Source organism: Bombus bifarius, unplaced genomic scaffold (genome assembly GCF_011952205.1).
Source record: "Bombus bifarius isolate JDL3187 unplaced genomic scaffold, Bbif_JDL3187 scf7180000008176, whole genome shotgun sequence".
Taxonomy (NCBI): Eukaryota; Metazoa; Arthropoda; class Insecta; order Hymenoptera; family Apidae; genus Bombus; species Bombus bifarius.
This window is the reverse complement of record NW_022884493.1, coordinates 200,892-218,099: the sequence shown is the minus strand read 5'-3', so window position 1 is coordinate 218,099 and position 17,208 is coordinate 200,892. Positions and strand designations below refer to the sequence as shown.

General features: G+C 45.4%; 3 protein-coding genes and 1 long non-coding RNA gene across 5 annotated transcripts; 2 read left to right on the top strand and 2 right to left on the bottom strand.

The window, feature by feature from the left end:
- Positions 1 to 526: 526 nt before the first annotated feature.
- Positions 527 to 1,740, bottom strand: LOC117209348. Its single transcript, XR_004487906.1, has 2 exons — positions 1,003 to 1,740; positions 527 to 829 (listed from the first exon to the last, which is right to left on the bottom strand). It is a non-coding gene; the product is annotated as an uncharacterized LOC117209348 (long non-coding RNA).
- A 142-nt stretch (positions 1,741 to 1,882) lies between these two features.
- LOC117209347 lies at positions 1,883 to 4,267 on the top strand. The gene is made up of 2 exons (XM_033451299.1): positions 1,883 to 2,072; positions 2,662 to 4,267. Exons 1-2 carry the CDS (start codon positions 2,028 to 2,030, stop codon positions 2,914 to 2,916), a joined length of 300 nt encoding a protein of 99 aa, XP_033307190.1. The 5' UTR covers positions 1,883 to 2,027; the 3' UTR covers positions 2,917 to 4,267.
- A 928-nt stretch (positions 4,268 to 5,195) lies between these two features.
- LOC117209344 (hairy/enhancer-of-split related with YRPW motif protein) lies at positions 5,196 to 9,279 on the bottom strand. Its single transcript, XM_033451289.1, has 3 exons — positions 8,607 to 9,279; positions 8,102 to 8,316; positions 5,196 to 6,111 (listed from the first exon to the last, which is right to left on the bottom strand). The coding sequence occupies exons 1-3, from the start codon at positions 9,230 to 9,232 to the stop codon at positions 5,705 to 5,707; spliced, it is 1,248 nt and encodes a 415-aa protein (XP_033307180.1). The 5' UTR covers positions 9,233 to 9,279; the 3' UTR covers positions 5,196 to 5,704.
- Positions 9,280 to 12,815: 3,536 nt separating this feature from the next.
- Positions 12,816 to 17,208, top strand: LOC117209459 (ribosome biogenesis protein BMS1 homolog). Of its 2 annotated transcripts, XM_033451543.1 has the most exons (3): positions 13,347 to 13,484; positions 13,570 to 14,059; positions 14,139 to 17,208. In XM_033451543.1, exons 2-3 carry the CDS (start codon positions 13,599 to 13,601, stop codon positions 17,059 to 17,061), a joined length of 3,384 nt encoding a protein of 1,127 aa, XP_033307434.1. In that variant the 5' UTR covers positions 13,347 to 13,484; positions 13,570 to 13,598; the 3' UTR covers positions 17,062 to 17,208. The 2 variants fall into 2 exon arrangements, with proteins under 2 accessions (XP_033307432.1, XP_033307434.1); XM_033451541.1 differs by having other exon boundaries at positions 12,816 to 14,059.

Here is a 17,208-nt window from a genome sequence, read left to right as displayed (position 1 = left end):
AGAGCTGTCTTAATTAACCGAACGAATCTGACCGAGTCTCGTTTGAAGTTTAATCTCTAATGGAACAGCCGTCGCAATTAGGTGAGACTTATTTTGCGCACGCCATGTCGTGTATAATGTTTGAGCGAGCATCGGGGGACACGTGACACGGCACGCGTCGCTCGTTACTCTATCGATATCGGCGATTGTTTCCTTTAAAAATGATTACGCTCTTTTTTATTTCATCGATACTCCCTTTTCTCTCTTTCTCCCCTTCCACATTCTTTTCTTCGTTGAAAATATGCAACTGTCGTTTCTTTTCCGAAAATTCGATTTTCCCCTTTTTTTTTAAGAACACTGATATGCTTTGACCGATTAAGTACGTATATAGCTTGTCGAGTCACCGGGCCACGTTCAGAGTATTATGTTTAACCGGGGCGAAAAAAGCGGGTGGTTAGATACCGCTGTCGGAAATATTTGGCACGTGCCATGATGATTTGGTTACTTTGCTTGTTCGAATATACGAAGATTAAAAACTGACAAGGCAAAGGGGATACGAGGATGCGTCACGCATCTTTCCGTCAAGCATCTTTTCTCTTTTATTTTATCACGTTGTTACTTATATCGACTTTCGTACATGCTTCCTACATATATTTATGTACATATGGTATGGTAGATATACAGGATGGCGAACTAGTTTCAGGACAATTCAAGATGCAAGTAGTCTTGTTTGACGTCATCGATGTAATTGGAATGGTGCATTGTGACGTCGTCCGTATGACGCTACTTTAGAATCGTTTAACTCGTCCTTATGAAAGGTGACAATGATTTCCCGAAGATGCGACACGACCTAGCAATGATAAAGGTACCTCTTATTCGGTGATTGAAGGCGACGAACGGTCGCGGCGAGCATCGCGTACGAAACGATCGCGGTGTTATGAAATCGTGGCCAGAAACATAAAGGAAGTGTAGCCATTTATTCCGACGAATGTGTAGAGGGATTTTACAAAGAAGAGTACTTACTTTCGTAGATCGAGTAGCCGGTATTGGCGTTCCTTCGAGCGAGCACAGCTCGAATGTTATGACAATTATGAGTTTTCCGTGGGTGCATCGAGGTGGCACGTGGCGACGCGCATTGGGGAGATGGTGGCCGCGTGTCGCCGCGTGAGAACAGCTTCGCTCACACGCGTTACGTCGCGCACGTGCATATCTACTATGTATTGCGTCTACTAGCTTTGCGTACACGCATGCGTACCCGCGACCGCGCCACGCGCCTCTGCCACCCTCCAACTTTTCAATGAGCACTCCTCCTCTTCTTCTCTTTCTTTTCTCTTTCCTTTTTCTTTGTTCTCTCAGCTTCGCCGGTATACATCATCTTCGAACATGGATCGATACGTATCGCGTTTGTATCATCGCGATCGTAAACGACGAAAAAATTATACATTCGCTATCGATACGATTGCAAAGGTCGAATCGATCGCGCTTTAATTCGATTCGATCTTTCACCCTCGTATCCTCTATGGATCAGCGAGTATGTCGCGAGTATGAATACTCGTTCCACTTCCGTTTTAGTATTTCGATAGACAGCGTTTCGAATGGGAAGGAAAAGAAGAAATAATAGAAGATAAAGCAGGGAAAAGTGCTTTTCAAATATGTAACCGATGAGAGGATTGGCGTACGTTTGAAAAAAAGGGAAGAGGTAAGCAGCGAGGTACGTACATACTCGGTTACCCTTCCTCCATTCGTTCATGAAGTTCGCTCTTTGTACAATAAGGTAGAAACGCGATTCCACTCGGAAGTAGTACACAGTGAGTGTTTGAGTGGGGATAGGGACGTTCGTACAGCGTGGTACGATAAGATCCGGCCAGCCGAGGTGATAAATAGGACCGTCTAGTGGCTCGGAGCGGTATTTGGTCGCGCGACGCTGAGGCGTGCGCATCGAACTGATTCGTTTGCACGGTGAGAGTTCGTATCGGTCAGAAATCAATCTTACAGCCGCCGCTACGTTCAATTTTCCTGACAATCGAAAGGAAATTCGGATATCGGACATGTTACGAAAATTGCTGAGCAAATCTGGTCGCAGACTTCTTAGGGTAAGGCGATGACAATTATCCCTTTCGACTATGTCGCACGCACGCACGTATACACGCACGTTTCTGTCGCATCGGCCGACCTGATTTCTTTAACCTCGCGTTTCGCATCGTTAACCTAGTCACCGGGTTGATGTCGCTATTTTGATTTTAGTTTAATTTCGTCTAATCGCCGTAACGAAGCGAACCTTTCCTCGTTTCCCGTGTACATTGCAAGATTTCTTTACACGTGTCTAACTAAAGCTTCGATCAATTCTATATAGGACATTTTTCATACGACGCAGGGCCGTGTAATTTTCGTCAGCGTGATTTTAGCCTTGCTCGACATTGATTCGTTTAACTACAACCCAACTCGCACGGACATATGCTTTGCTTGTAAGGTGCATGTACTACGTGTATCTACGACCTAACCTACTGCTGCTATATAGTCGGTTCAAAATGTTTAATCGGTTTCAGCGAGTTGTCGATAGAGTTCGACGATGATGTTTCGTTTGTTCGCCGATTAATTCGAATCAATCGGACTGAAACGGTAGAGAGAAAAGATAAAGGAGGTGGTGGAGACTATATCGTATGCCGCTGTTTCGATTTGCAGGCCATCAAGAAATTGTCAACGAGAAGCCGCAAGGCGAAAAAGTCACAAAACTCGACCTCTTGGCACTCGGCCATGCCGGAGTTGGAGACAGAGTCTCTTTCGTGGTCTTTACCGTCTCTGGATACGAAGAGCATCGACACGTTCACGACGTACGTTGCCGACAATTCCGAGGATGGTGGCTCAATGTGTTGCTTCTGTGACGAATACGAGGAGAATCAGCGAAACGAGAACATAGAGAACGAAATGATGATCTAACGTATGCGACGTTACGGTTGCCACGAGTATTTAATCCATACGGTTACTTCCATCTTTCTCTTCGTTGGCCAGACGAATCTAAATCTCGTGGTCGCTGTCGTCGCCTCGAGCGTACTAACGTAGCCACGATATCGACGAACGGGATGGAACATGGAAGAGTCGAGAGGATAAAAAAAAAAAACACAAGTATTGGCGGCCATTTGGATATCCTTTGCGGTTCGCTTTATAAGATGGTCGTACGCTCGGTTATCTTTCGAGTCGAATTTTAACGAAAATTGGACCACGCCGAATCCTACGTTCTATCAAAGAGGATATATACGTTACCTACGTACATACGTACTTTTTTTTTTACGATGCAACGAACCGTCTAAAAAAATAGCTATATATACTTCTTAAGAGCGAAGGATGTAACGTCGGGTGAAATCGAGCCTATTAGATATATTTTTGTTTATAACGTTTATAACGTATAAACAGAGAGAAAGAAAGAATAGTCTAATTACGTACTTACATCGGTCTTCCGAAGAGCGACACGTTGGTAGATACCACCACGTTGGTGGTTCGTCGATTCGATCGAGTCGGATTTTTCTCACGAGCGCTTACTCGTTATTTCGATCTCGCGTCGACTCGATTGGATGCTGGCATTTAATCGTTGATAGCGAACAGAGGGACAGTAGAGGAACTGAAGCGAGAAAAGAGGAAGGAGAAAAATACGTTGTTTCTTAGACGTAAAAAGATATCGATGCTTCGATATATGCAAATAATCTACCTGAAATGCACGATGACGCGCGATTTAAACATTTTCGTTATCGAAAGTATTATTTCTAGAGATAAGATATTTTGCTCACACGATATGCTCACAGAGATATCAAATTGTTTTATGGTACAAATTAGTCCTGAAAGTTGCACTCCTTACGCAAGTACGACAGAGTGCCGGCTACACACGTTCCGCTGGTCGTAAGCTTAGGTTCAAGCTCGCGGAAGAAGCGCGCGGGAGTAAAGGCCGCTCTCGTATTTTACTCGCAGTATTCTTTTCGAATTACCACGTCGTACGATTTATGTTAAGATAATGTCGAACGTTTGGTTCTCTCGTGCGACCATAGTTTTAGGTATAACGTTTGTACGCGTCGTGTACTTACTTGTATCGTATTTACATGTATAGGTATGTGTACAGATGTGTGAAACTACGTGAATCTATATGTACATAGTTATAGGATATGCGCGAATGTACATAGATACGACGATGTACGATAACGAACGAGTGGCGATATCTTATTGTAAGTATGTCCGACGAGGCTGTGACTTTTTAATGCATGCGAATATATCGTAAATAAAATAGTTTTGTCGACGATTATTCGACGTTTTTATGACCCTTGTCGTTGAAGCTTCGATCGAAGCTTGCGTTCGTTCTCGATAACGCAAAACACGTAACCCGTATCCATATGCAGGTACAGCATAACGCGTTTACGCTTGCGATCAAAGAGGTACATAGGTACTTGTACTTGTGCATAGGTGAAGGTAGAGGAGTTACGTTTGGCGATCGATCGAGTGGCGGACACTAACGATCGAGCGAGTTTCTTAAACGCGCGAAATAGGTATGTACAACTAACAAGCAGCGTTCCATGGTAACGTTCGCAAGAGAAGGGAGGAGCGCGAAGAGCAAAGAGAGGCGACGGTAATTCGGCGGCTCGGCATCGAACAATAGCCACGTGCCCACGCACTATTCTTCCTGTTTGACAATTAGCTCGGCTACTCCCCGTGGATTTCGAATATTCGTAAAAAAGAAAAAGAAGAAAAAAAAGAGAAGCAGCAGCGGCTAATTATTCTCATCGATCGTAACGAGCTGCGCGAATTTCCCGTTTTGCGAACGTATTCTCTATGGAAGGTTTAACGAGTCGCAAAACTGGTTCGTATGCCGCTGTTCGAGCGGAACCCTACCACGGACGCTTACTTTGTTTCTCGTTGCGACCAATAGTTGGCCTCGGCAAGCTGCAAAACGAATCTTTGCATAAGAATAGTTGGCGGACTTTGTCGTTACGAGCACGATGCGTCAGCGGGCATAGCGCGAATCCTGTTCCGGGGAAAACCCTGGATGATAGAGGATAAGGAGCGGGGATAGAGGCGAGCAGAGAATAAGTTGGCAGAAGAGATAAATACTCGCGCGTTTCGATGGTTTCGTGAATTTGACTCGATCGGCGGGAAACGTAGCGGCAGAAACGAGAAGTCGGATATAACGTACGTGTCTATATGTACATAAGTAAATAAATATACGTTATGGTATGTTTCGTTATCGTCGTTTTATTGCAAACATCTTTGAGCGTTTCCTTCCATAGGACGTACGCAGCGCGATACGTTTAATGGCACTTGTTCGATCGATACATCTTCGACTCGATTATTATACAAACGAGCAGACTATATTTGTTACAAGAGGAACGTGAAATATAAAGGAGTAAAAAATAGAAATAAGAGCGAACGATTTCGATCGCGTTTCGTTATTTACAATAATTGCGATTATATCTATATACAAATCTATGTACAACGTCGTGGCTCGATCGGCAGGCATCGCGAGTCGAGTCGAACCGAATAAATAGATAACATCCGCTTGGATGGTTATTAGGTACTCGCATGACTATCGTACGTAAAGTACCGTACCGTGTCGTAACTTAGAAAAGAGAATTCCCCGAGGAGAGGAATACGAAATCAGAAGAGAGTTCTACGTTCGTTCGAAAACGAGACGAGATGATAAGAAGACGCAGGAAGTGGCGAAACTCGCCTAAGGATGGGCCGTGTTTCAGTAGGCCAGTTCGGCACCCCACGGTCTATAAGGTTTACCGTGTTGCTGCTGGGGATACTGGCCGGGATACTGGCCCCATCCGAGCGCGCTACCACCCAGAAGAGGTGGCATAGTACCCGTTCCAGGTGGCATTCCAGGGGGAACCGAGCTCGCCGCCGGCTCGTAGCTGCTGCTCGTCGAAGACGACGTCAGACTCGTCACCGGGGGCACGGACGAGGGCACCGCGGACGGAGGATGATCGCGGTGAAAACTTTGCAGATGGGAGAGCAATCGTAACCTCAGAGGATCCCTCTCGTCGAGGCCTTCCATCGTGACCAAGTAGCGACCGACTTCGGCCGCGCATTCGCCCCAGCCGACCGCGTGGTAATCCATCGCCAGCTTCGTACTGTCGTATCCTTCGGGACCTGTAAAATTACAAGACGATGCGTCAAGTACGCGTGCAGCGGTGTCGATTTTCATTCGAATCGGCGCGTATTTTTCATCTACGCGAAAGGATATGGCAGCCGGAAGGATATGGTACGCGTAGTACGTACAGGAGGAACGGGACAGGTAGCGTGGGAACCGTTTAGACCCCCGTAGATCCTGACAGATGCGCGTTATACGAGCCGCTACGCGCAGGCTGCGAAGATCCAGACTACGCTACTACGCTGATTTCTTCCGCGTTTCTTTTCTTTTTCTTCCTCTTTTCTTTTTTTTCCGTTGCTCGAACGTCGCGTCGGTTCTTCCTCTCGTCGAGAGCATCGCGCGATTCGCAAGAGGCGCCCCGGTTACGCAAAGACGAATAAAATACGCGATACATTGGTTCGCGTTTGGAAAAATCGCGAGAAATCGCGTTCAGAGCGTTTGGAAAAAAAGAAAGAGAAGGAGAGAGAGAGAGAGAGAGAGAGCGTGATCGTGGATCGACAGAGACGGGAATCGCTATCCGATAGGTAGGCGAGAAGGCAAGGGCGAAAACTACGCGTACGTGTGTGTACGCGCGCGCGCGCGCAGATATAAAACGGGAGTCGGTTTCCCACAGGGTTCGACATCTGCCCCGACCGTGAGCAACTCGGCGGTGCCTCCTTGACGAAGGGTGCCACGCGGGACACCCCACTACTACCTAACTCGCCACCAATCGTGGGAACACCACTTCGGAAGAGTCGTTGACTTCCTGTGCTTCCCACAGGATCTCCGATTCGGCTGCAGCTCCTCCCTGCCACCTGCTTCTCTCCAAGGATATCTCGTTCACCGACGCGACCACGCGCTTCCCTTTCAAATCGCCGGAATACCGTTCGATCTCGCGTCTTTCTTCTCTTTTTCTTTGTCCGCTGGATCAGCGCCGACACCGAGATCCTCTTTACGAACGAACGCCGTCGTTTTCCAGCGCCTTCGTGTCGTTTAGATCGCGAAACACGAGCGTCGTTTACATGCCGACCAACGACTCGATCTCGATCGTGCACGAGATCCCGTAAACGACAGCGACTCGTGTTTTCACGATTTTAACGCACAGACGACAGATGGTTTTTCGGTTGCACAGTTTCGAGTCACACGCGATTACCACGATACGTGGCACGCCGCACGGTCAACAGGTGTCTTTCGGTAGGAAAAAGTATCGCTTCGTACCGATTTACGAGAGAACGTTGCTCGTTTGATCGTTTCGCTCGACTCGCTCGAACGTTCTTACAACGTGTCGCGATAACGCGTGATTTTCGGTTGATCGCTTGACCGCCGGTGCCGGGATATCGCCAGATTTTCAGCCTAGCGCTTCACCACCGACGCCACGATATCGCGCCACTTTTGTTTCTCTATCTATGCGCGTCTTACGCATCGACGCGTACGCACTCGTCGTCGTTCGTTTCTTTCTGCGTTTATTCTGCCTCAAGAAGCAAAATACGAGCGATCGGAACAAGAATCACTCCGCGAGACTGTTTTCGCAAGTCTGTATCGGTATCTGTTTCGCGTGCCAACCGTTTCGATCGAAAGGTACGCGATAGAAGTTTCATAATCCTGTGCCTTTGCACGCATATAATACGAGCGAATTTATCGAATTTGTTTACGCGTCTATCGCTGATAGACCTTCGCTTTATCGGATCGTTCGACGTACTCGGAAGATTCTGACGTTTCTGACGTTCTTCAGAAACGAACAAACGAGCAGCGGCTGGTATTTAACCCCTTGCCGTGCCACGTAGCTCGACGAAACTGGACCCAAGCGGTAGGCGGTACGACGTTTACGTTTGGCCCTCGACTTTCCGTTCGCGAACCTGGCTTGCGATAATTACGTTTCGCTCTACACTGTCTGTTCGCGATATTCGCGTTCGGGCCAAAGATCCTCGTCGGACGAGTCGGACTCGTCGAAGCACGGAAAGGGGCCAACCGGCGTGCAACACGGATGGTGGTGGTCGTCGAGAGGCTTACCTTTGTTTCGAAGCGACCGCAAATGTTCGACGGTGAGCTGCAAGATCTCCGCTTTCTCTAATTTGCCGCTGTGAGGATCTCTCGCTGCTGCCGGCACTAATCTCCGCAGCTCGCCGAGCGACGCGTTTATTCTGTCGCGGCGTTTCTTCTCTATCATTCCTCTTCTTCGCTTTCGCGACGCGTGCTGACAGGAATCGCCTCCCGGCGAATTACAACTGTATCGAACAAATAAGAGAATCAACAAAGCGATCGAAACGAATTAGTCGGTGGAAAGCGTAAGTGCACGATCTATGTAACCGACTAACAACGCCGAGAACAACTATCGAATTTATTGTTAACGTTACGGCCGATCCGGGGGTTGCTCTGTTCGCAACAGTCACCCTCTCTCAATCAAGACAATGAGATTTTAATTAGCGCGTCGTGCGAAAACATCTGGACGTGTGCGGCCGATCGGACACGAAACACTCGGATTGGACGCGGCATCGAAATCGGCATCGAAACTTACGGTTCTTTGCCGCTCTCCTCGGAAAACACGTCGTCGCAATCGGAATCGCTCATAGCTCTCTTCAAGTTTCTCTGTTGCGACGTTTGTTGTTGTTGTTGCTGTTGCTGCTGTTGTTGCTGCTGCTGCTGCCCGCTCTCCTGACTCCTTATGTCCACGACGTCGATCTTAAGATCGGGGAACTCGTGACTAGATCTGATTTCGCTGCCCATGTCTGGCCTCATTCCCGACAAATCCTGGTGATGTCGCACCATCTCGGGCCTGTGCAATTCCGGTGGCTGGTGTCGTTGCTGCATCTCCGATGCGGCGGAAGGATGCCTCGGATCCGACCTGTGCATCTCGTGTCTGAGATCGGCGGTGCTGGTGGTAGTGGTGGCCGGATGCCTGAGGTCGTGAGGTGGACGCGGATCGTGATGATGGCGCGGTGCGTCAGAATGCTGCGGCTGATAAGAGGGATGCGGCGGCGGTGGATAGCCCCAGTGGTGATGATGATGAGTGGAAGGCGGACCGGGAAGACCGGAGATGTGATTGGGACCGACCGGGCCGACCGGACCGACCGGCCCGGAGCCGATTTCCGATGACAGCAACGTGCTGTTTTCGTCCGATCGCGCCACCACGACCCTCCACATTTCTTCTTCTTTCTTCGCCAATTGTCCCGTACTCTCGAACTGTCGTATTCCTCGAAATCGATCGGCGACGCTTTCCTCGCGGACGAAATCGCGCACAGATCGAAAACAGGTCGTCACTGATTCATCGCAAGATGTCGCGTCGTACGTTATTTCGGGTTCGTAAGCGTGCGACGAACGCGATCGTCGCTGTCACTCTTCACCACCACGTTACACCGCGAAGACGAGAGGAAGACGAAGTCGGCCGTCGCGAGATGCGATCGTTGTTTCGCGTAGCGTTGGCCGGAAGTCGATGGTGTCCACGTGTCGCGGCTTCCAGAGGAGGTTCGCGGTCGCGTGTACGCGCGCCAAGTAGACTCGCGATATATTAGACGATGGTGCGAAACGCGACGCACTCGCAGGCGTGTGCACTGGTCGCGTGGCGGACGACGTTTGTCATGTGCGGGCGGACTTGGGGACGGCACACGACCGCGTGCCCCGTTTCGTCCCTGGCACTATTGGTGGGGACTAGGTGTGCCGCGCCTCCTTGGTGCGGAGGGGGCAACTTCTCTGTTTCGCTTCTCGATCGCAAGGTGAAAACCCCTCTCCTCTCTCTCTCTCTCCCAACCCCTGCGCTCCCTTTAGAAGCACAGGGGTTTGCGACTGGGGGAAGAAAGAGAGCGAGAGACCAAGGGGGAGTAAAGCGGCGATCGGACAGGGCGATTTTCGTGGGAACGCTCGTGGCGCTTAACTGGTCGCACGCCGCCTCTACCCTCTTGTTCGTGCCTGTGCGAGATTTTGCAAAATCTGGGAACGTGACGCCACTCGATGCGCGTTGGCGTTGCGCGCGTCGACGAGCCTACTGACGCCTACCGAATCGCACAAGGAAGAGGAATGCGGTCGCATCTATCGGAGAAAACTGGATCTCGCGGATCGGTCCTTGAATTAGCGTGAAATCGCTTTGCTGGTTCGGCTATCTCTCGACGCGACTCCCACGGTTGCCAGGACTCGCGAACGCTCGCTACGAAGGGTGGCCGGCTACGAGGGAGGGTGCGATCACGATAGAACCGTTCTCACGCGGCAATCGCACGCGGCACGCGCTCCTACGATTATCGCTGGCTCTATGGGAACCAAGCCGACTAATCGTGCGTCGCGTCGTTGACTTTTTATCGAAACCGAACGACCGCTGCCGATCCGCCGACTATTCGCCGGATCCGAAAACGCGAAAATTCCTCTTTTTCTTCTTCGGCTAGCGAGATCCGAATATCCGAATTTTCGGCGTAATTCGGCGATGCTTTGTACTGATTCGAACTGATTCGAAAGACCGTCGCGGTTGGTTCGCGATCGAAAAGCTCGATCGATACTCCGGCAGAGTTCTAGCGCGATATTCCGCGTCGCTCTGTGGATAGGAGAAGGCTGTCGAAATCGAAGCAAAGTATTTCACCGTCGCTTCCGGGCTGCACGCGACTCGTGCACGTGAAGTCGCGTGTCGCGAATCTTGTCGCTCGTGTACGCTCGTGTTGCTGCGAACGGGCACCGCGCCGTCACTTAGCGCGTTAGCGGTCGCTCCTTCTTCCACTTACGCTGTCCAATTCGAAGAGGTTGCCGCGCGATTTTTTCACGATTCTATCCACGCTTCTATACGCGCTTCTATCCACGCTTCTATCCACGCTTCTATCCACCACGAGCGAAACTGGTAGGGATAATTTTACAAGAGGAGCTTCGCTCGTTTCGGCCTACAAATATTTATATTCATAATTCCGGCCGGACCGACGAGTACGCGCGAAAGCGTCCAGTCGATTCGTCCGATGGCTTGCCCATCTCTTGCACAAACAACGAATGTTCGGTGTAAAGCAAACACGCATAAAATTAGTAGCATTCGACACTTGTCCGGCGCGATCTTCCTTGCGAAAACAAAGGTTCGCAATTCGATCGGACGATGGACCGAAGGGTGATGGACCGCGTCCATCGATCGTGACCGATGGTCACACCCTCCGCCGATCGACCGGTTGACCATCGACGTTGACAGTTGGCACCGCGACACAATCGTCCGATAATTGGTTGATATTGTTCGGAATGCTCGAGTCCGAAGCAACGTGCGCGCACGCATATGCCAGTCCGCGTATCTAAATGATCGCGTGCTCGATTGCTTTACGATTTGTTGGTGCAGTTTCTCCGATCAATCGGAAATATGAATTTATCGGCGATCGCGTTACAGTATCTCCACGCATCCGCGAGAATTTATCGGCGATAGTATTACGAGGATCGGAATAGAATGATAAATATCAGCCCCTACGATTCTACGAACCGTACGTTCTACCCTTGTTTGTCCTCGCAATCTTTCTCCACCATCGAATTCTTCTTTTGTTTCGTGTCGTACCTCGGATTCTATGGACATGGAAATACACACGTTTCGCGAGGTTAGTCGCGATTTTACGTATCCGCAAATACGAGCAATTCGATCCTTACCTTTCCTCGCTTCTCCCTTTTCCGTTTCTTCTTCCTCTCTGAACAGTTTTCGACCAATTCGAACGATAGCGAAACATTTTTCACGTTTCCAAACGAATGTCTGAAAATCCGGCGAGTCATGGAACGTCTCGTCCCATGCCATATGTGCCATGGGCACATCGTAGCCTGCCCTTCGCCAATTAATCGACTCTCCGATTAACCGTTGTCCAACTCGAATTACAAGCCCATAGTGTTAAACACAGATCCGGGGAAAAGCGAAAAGTCGTCCTGCGGTCAGTTTCTAGTGTCTTCGGTGTAATTCTGATTCAGTTAGTTCCCATATTCGTTGAAAACGTTGGGCTACGAACAGAAAAGGGACGTTGTATATTCTCGAGAGTGGGGGTGGCCAGAAACTCATCGCACTTAAATGAATATATACATTTAGAAAGTCGAATGGGAATGCTCACACCCTAAAATTATACTTCCATTTAAAAGTCACCCCAATCGTCGCAGCAATTCGCCGCGGTTCGGGGCGTCTCAATTGAAAACAAGTGTAAATCGTCGCGGATCCGCGCTCATATATTAAACAATTTTTTTAGCCGTGATTTTCAAAGGTGACAGCTGTCACGTGCCGATTCGACGGACTGGAACAACCGCAGAACCACGTTCCTTCCTTTCCAATATGTCACTGCACGTCTATCTTCGAAATTTCATTTTATTCGTTTCTACTTTCATAGAATAGAACGACATTGCGTTCAGTTAACCAGCTCCTTGCCACCATGCTATGGAACGATCGATCATGCGTCCAAATTTTACAACATCACCGGCTATTGTACGAATTAAGATACCTTTGATCGATGACTTTTCAATCGAAGTCTGCTATCGCTTGATCCCAGGGGAAAATGTAGCGGCCGTGTTAACGATACATATTGTCCTAACGCGTTAACTCCCCCCCGTTTTTGTTTCAAACGACTCTTTACGTTCTCTATCAACGTAGTGTTTTCCGAACATTGTACGAGATACAAACAAAATTTAATGTTACCTCTGATATTACGTATATAAGAATAAGTAGTCGGTATACATAGTTAGAATAACTAGAATCATCTAGCGGTGAAAATATGAAATATTAACCGAAGAATGCAAGAATAAATATTTTTTATTCGTGATAAATCTCTTTGATCGTTATATCGAATTCTTTATTAATTTCTAACTTGGAAATGTATTTTCTCATACTGTCTCGTATAATTCCATTTCCCATAAATTATAGTTTTCATAACATAACCTTCTTCTTGCAACGATCGCTCAAACGACAAACGTCTGCCCTCGCAGACAACACGTGATAAACATTTATAAGTTGTGGCGTTTCTTGTATTCTAAATATTGTATTGCAAATTATAATACCTGCTTATCGTTGAAATATCGAAATTATTTCAAATATTATACCGTTTCTATATGCAGAAATATGTGTATAAAGTGTATCGTGGATATAATATAACCTTAATGTTATAATACCAATTAGCGAATAGTAAGTTTTATAAAGAAATTGAAAATGTCAAGTGAAACGGGGAACGACGTCACTCATAAAACTCATAGAGAGCGTAATGCCGGTCGTAAAGCGGAAAAAAAGAAACGAAAGAAAAGCCATGTTCAAGAACTTACGGATAAACAGAAAAATCCAAAGGCATTTACATTTAATTCTGCGATTAAGGCAGAAAGACAATTTAGACGGAAACAGGATATAGAAACAAAGAAACAACACATACCACTGGTTGATAGAACTCCTCTTGAACCTCCTCCGGTTTTAGTTGCTATTGTTGGCCCTCCGAAGGTTGGCAAATCTTTAGTTGTTCAATGTCTCATTAAGAGTTACGTGAAACAACCATTAACTAATATAGTTGGCCCTGTTACTGTAGTTTCTGGGAAGAAAAGAAGAATTACCTTTATGGAATGTAACAATGATCTAAATAGTATGATAGACATTGCTAAAGTAGCAGACTTAGTGTTGCTCTTGGTAGACGCGTCCTTTGGCTTTGAGATGGAAATATTTGAATTTCTAAACATCTGTCAAGTTCATGGTATGCCTAGAATTATGGGTGTTTTAACTCACTTAGATTTAGTAAAAAATGCAAAACAGTTAAAGAAAATCAAAAAGACGTTGAAACAAAGATTTTGGACGGAAGTCTATGCCGGAGCAAAATTATTTTATCTATCTGGATTAATTCATGGAGAATATTTACGTACAGAAATAAAAAATTTAGCAAGATTTATTTCTGTCATGAAATTTAGGCCATTGACTTGGCGTACCACGCATCCTTATATTTTAGCTGATAGAGTAGAAGATTTAACATCTCCGGAACTAATTAGACAAAATCCAAAAGTTGATAGGACAATAAGTTTATATGGGTATGTAAAGGATTATATATATATGTAAATATTATGTTTCTTTCAATTTTTAATATTAATTTTTTGTTAATATTGACAGGTATGTGAGAGGAATTCCATTAAATAAAGAAACATCCATACATATTCCGGGTTGTGGCGATCTAAAGATCAAAGATGTTAGTTTTTTGCCAGATCCGTGTCCTTTGCCTGAAGAGTTAAAGAAACGTGCATTAGTAGAAAAGGAACGATTAATTTATGCACCTTTTTCCGGTGTTGGTGGTATAGTATATGACAAGGATGCTGTTTATGTTGAATTGGGTGGTAGCCATTCTCATCAAGAAGAAGAAGAAACAGGCTTGGTTGGAGCTTTAATGGACACACAGGAAACATTAGACCAAAAGTTACAATACAGCGAGCTACAGTTATTTAGCGATGCTGCTCCAATAAAGTCACAGGATATAAGCGAAGATTTAGACAGTTATAAGGGAGAAACTATAATTGATAATGGCAGGATCAGGAGAAAGGTTCTCTTTTCTGATTCTCAATCACTGGAGAATTTCTCCGATGTATCTGATGATAGCGATCAGGAAGATATCGCAGACGATCAGTTAAACAGCGATCAAGAGGAAGAAAGTGAGAATGAGAAAGTAGATGAAGTGGAAGCGAAGGCTGAATGTTTGCAGACAGACAATGACGGTGAGAAAGAAACGTATAAAAAGAAAGGCCTTAAGAGAAAAAGTAAAAGCTATAAACCAGAGAATGTTAAAAAGAGGAAAAGTTCGTCAGATAATTCAAATCTGGAAGACAACGACGTATCTATTACGAAGCAAAACTCTCTGAATTTGACAAAAGGTAGAATTTCAAATGTATCGAATGACACGGATGTTTATCGTTCTCTGTGCAAGGAATCGGATATCTTCGTAAAAAATAAGATTAAGGAAGCGCTCGACCAATTAAATTTAGATTCAAGTAAAACAAGCGAGAGGATAAATAGCGAGAGCGAAAGTTTTGACGAATTAAGCGACGGAGATTCACGAGATGGATTAGAGATGGATGACTCGGAAAAGGGAACTGATTTTCGTGAAACTTCCGAGGAAGAAGAAGAAGAAGAAAATATCGAAGCTAATAATATGAAGAAGAAGAAGAGGGAGGAAGAAGTTGATGAGATCGAGGACGACGAAGAAGTTGAAGATGAATTAAAATGGAAATCAAACTTAGTCGAACAAGCCAGACAAGCATTCGAAAAACGTCAGCGAAGTAACAAAAATCTCATGAAAGTCGTTTACGGAGTGTTCGATAGGAACTGCACGAAAGAGGATGAGAATGTGGAGAAAATGGAGGTTGAAAATGACGAAATAGGTGGTATCTTCCGTGTCGTTCAAGAACAGCAGAAACAAAAAGTACAAGAAAAAGAGTTGCAAAATCAAGAAGAATGTATATTTTTTCCGGAAACTCAACGGAATTGGTTGGACGAAGAAAATAAAATACTTGTAGTAAATCGTTTCGTAACCGGAAAATGGAAAGAATCGGAAGATGCAGAAGAACTCTTAAAGTTAGATGATGTAAATGACGAAGAATTGTACGGTGATTTCGAAGATATGGAAACTGGGGAAAAGCATGAAGCAGAAAGTAGAAAAGAATCCATAAAGGATGAAATGGAGGAAAGGGAAAAGCTCTTGGAAAAGAAGAAAAAATTGAAGGAACAATTTGATTTAGAGTATGATAACGGCGAATCTAAAACATATTACGACGAATTGAAACTTGAAGTTGAAAAACAAGCGAATTTAAATAAGTCAGAATTTGAGGGATTAGACGATAACATAAGGGTACAATTGGAAGGTTATCGCCCAGGTATGTACGTGCGTGTCGAAATTGAAACTGTGCCATGTGAACTGGTTACTAATTTGGATCCTACATATCCATTAATTATTGGAGGGTTGTTACATGGGGAAGAGAATATAGGATATGTACAAACAAGAATAAAAAAGCATCGATGGTATTCGAAGATCCTAAAGAGCAAAGATCCATTAATACTTTCTGTAGGTTGGCGTCGATTCCAGACGTTACCAGTTTTCTCAAAATTAGAAGACAACTTGAAAAATAGAATGTTAAAATATACTCCAGAACATATTGCCTGTATGGCACATTTTTGGGGTCCTGTTACACCACAAAGTACAGGAATCCTGGCAGTTCAGGATGTTGCCACTAGGGTACCAGGTTTTAGAATAGCGGCAACAGGTTCTATCGTAGAGATGGATAAAAGCACACAGATCATGAAAAAATTGAAACTTACTGGTGTTCCGATGAAGATTTATAAAAAAACAGCTTTTATAAAAGATATGTTTAACTCGGCACTCGAAGTTGCTAAATTTGAGGGTGCTAGAATAAAAACCGTATCCGGTATACGCGGTCAAATAAAGAAAGCTGTATCAAAGCCAGAGGGATGTTTCCGTGCGACATTCGAAGACAAAATACTTTTGAGTGATATTGTTTTCTGTCGAACTTGGTATAAGATTGACGTTCCAAAATTTTATAATCCTGTTACATCGCTCCTGTTACCTGTCGAAGAAAAGAATCGATGGCAAGGAATGAAAACAACTGGACAATTAAAAAGAGAAAAGAACATTCGCGCACCTGCTAACAAGGATTCTATGTATACACCTATCGAGAGAATGGTAAAAGTGTTCAAACCTTTGTCTATTCCCCGAAGTTTACAGAAAGAGCTCCCGTACCGAGACAAACCAAAATTAATACCAAAATCAAAACACGAGCCAAACTTCAAGAAAGGAAGAGTAGCAGTAATACGTGAACCAAATGAAGCTAACGTTGCGAAGCTGATGAGAATGATTAAGACCAACTACGCTTATAAACAAAAACAACTTAAAGAAGCTACTAAACGAAGAATCGAGGGACATCAAGCTAAAATTGCTGCCGTTGAAGCACGAAAACTTAAACGGCAGAAAGAATTGAAGAAACAAGTGTTTAGAGAACTTGGTAAATTAGAAAAGAAAAAGAGGTCATAGTGTATATTTGTTTATAAAATATATTGCATTCTAATAGATAGGCTGGCAGTTATCTTTTACCACTTTTTACTTTTGTTCCGTGCACGTTTTGATCGTCCGTATTCTTATGTAAACAATAAACTGTATATAATAAAGCAGTTGTCAAAA

Bases quoted from the DNA above. Each gene is read 5' to 3' on its own strand.
- LOC117209347 (XM_033451299.1), top strand. From the start codon at position 2,028: ATGTTACGAAAATTGCTGAGCAAATCTGGTCGCAGACTTCTTAGG. The intron at 2,073-2,661 runs GTAAGGCGATGA...TTCGATTTGCAG, and splicing joins CTGGTCGCAGACTTCTTAGG to GCCATCAAGAAATTGTCAAC.
- LOC117209344 (XM_033451289.1), bottom strand. From the start codon at position 9,232: ATGTGGAGGGTCGTGGTGGCGCGATCGGACGAAAACAGCACGTTGCTG. The intron at 8,317-8,606 runs GTAAGTTTCGAT...TGTTCGATACAG, and splicing joins GAGGAGAGCGGCAAAGAACC to TTGTAATTCGCCGGGAGGCG. The intron at 6,112-8,101 runs GTAAGCCTCTCG...GTAATTTTACAG, and splicing joins GCGGTCGCTTCGAAACAAAG to GTCCCGAAGGATACGACAGT.
- LOC117209459 (XM_033451541.1), top strand. From the start codon at position 13,206: ATGTCAAGTGAAACGGGGAACGACGTCACTCATAAAACTCATAGAGAG. The intron at 14,060-14,138 runs GTATGTAAAGGA...TAATATTGACAG, and splicing joins AGGACAATAAGTTTATATGG to GTATGTGAGAGGAATTCCAT.